The sequence below is a fragment of the Gregarina niphandrodes genome, assembly GCF_000223845.1.
Source record: "Gregarina niphandrodes unplaced genomic scaffold scaffold00078, whole genome shotgun sequence".
Classification (NCBI taxonomy): domain Eukaryota; phylum Apicomplexa; class Conoidasida; order Eugregarinorida; family Gregarinidae; genus Gregarina; species Gregarina niphandrodes.
In genome coordinates, this window is record NW_011645844.1 from 2,293 (window position 1) to 3,114 (window position 822).

The 822-nt window shown below is 42.9% G+C and overlaps 1 protein-coding gene across 1 annotated transcript; it reads right to left on the reverse strand.

Annotated features, from left to right (window-relative positions):
- Window positions 1-27: 27 nt before the first annotated feature.
- On the reverse strand, window positions 28-684 carry GNI_187240 (hypothetical protein; the record flags this gene model as incomplete). The annotated part of the gene is made up of 1 exon (XM_011135332.1): window positions 28-684. One exon carries the CDS (start codon window positions 682-684, stop codon window positions 28-30), a length of 657 nt encoding a protein of 218 aa, XP_011133634.1.
- Between the last annotated feature and the right edge of the window lie 138 nt (window positions 685-822).

Genomic DNA, 822 nt, shown 5'->3' on the forward strand with positions numbered 1-822 from the left:
CCCAAACAACTCCGAAGGAGACAGTCTTCACACATTCTTATACATGAATGGTCCTATCGCATCAACCGAAACTAACAGGTTGAAATCAGTGGATAGCAAGACACCTTTTCCAACCAAATTGACAACATTCATTCTTCTTTGCCATGTAAGGCAACCAGCAGTGAAATCGACACAATCTTTCGCCAACAAGGGCCAGTAGAAGTGCTTCTTTATCCTGACGATCATCTTCTGTGCTCCTTGATGTGCACCGATTCTGCTGTAGTGATAGTAGTATAGTATTCGGGCTCTCAAAATTTCAGGGACAAACATGAGTCCACTCTTCGCATGAACGAGCAGATCTTCCTGTATTATGCACCCGTCTGGTACTGACGTAATTTCTTTGGCAGCATGAACAAATTCCTCAATCGATGGAAAATTGCTGTCTGCCTTCAGATTTGGTATGACACCCGTATCGACCTTCGACTTCGTCTTAATTGGAATAGATGCAACCTCTTCACCGATTAGTCGTTCTTGTTGTCTCGCAGCTCTATCTTCAATTGGACTTAACGTATTTACCATACCAAGGTGTTTGTCAACAAATTCATCAGCAGCGGTAAAGTCGACATCTCTGGTAAATATATCAACTTGTTCTTGAGCTGTACCAGGATTGTACACGATCTTGAAGTCGAATTGTTGCAGAGCCATTGACCATCTAGCCAGGCGTGGTTTATCGATCTTCCATAACCATTGAAGTGGCTTGTGGTCTGATCTCACGGTGAAAGTTCTTCCAATTAAGTAAGGTCTGAAGGCAAGTATAAAATGCACTACCGCGAAACCTTCAAG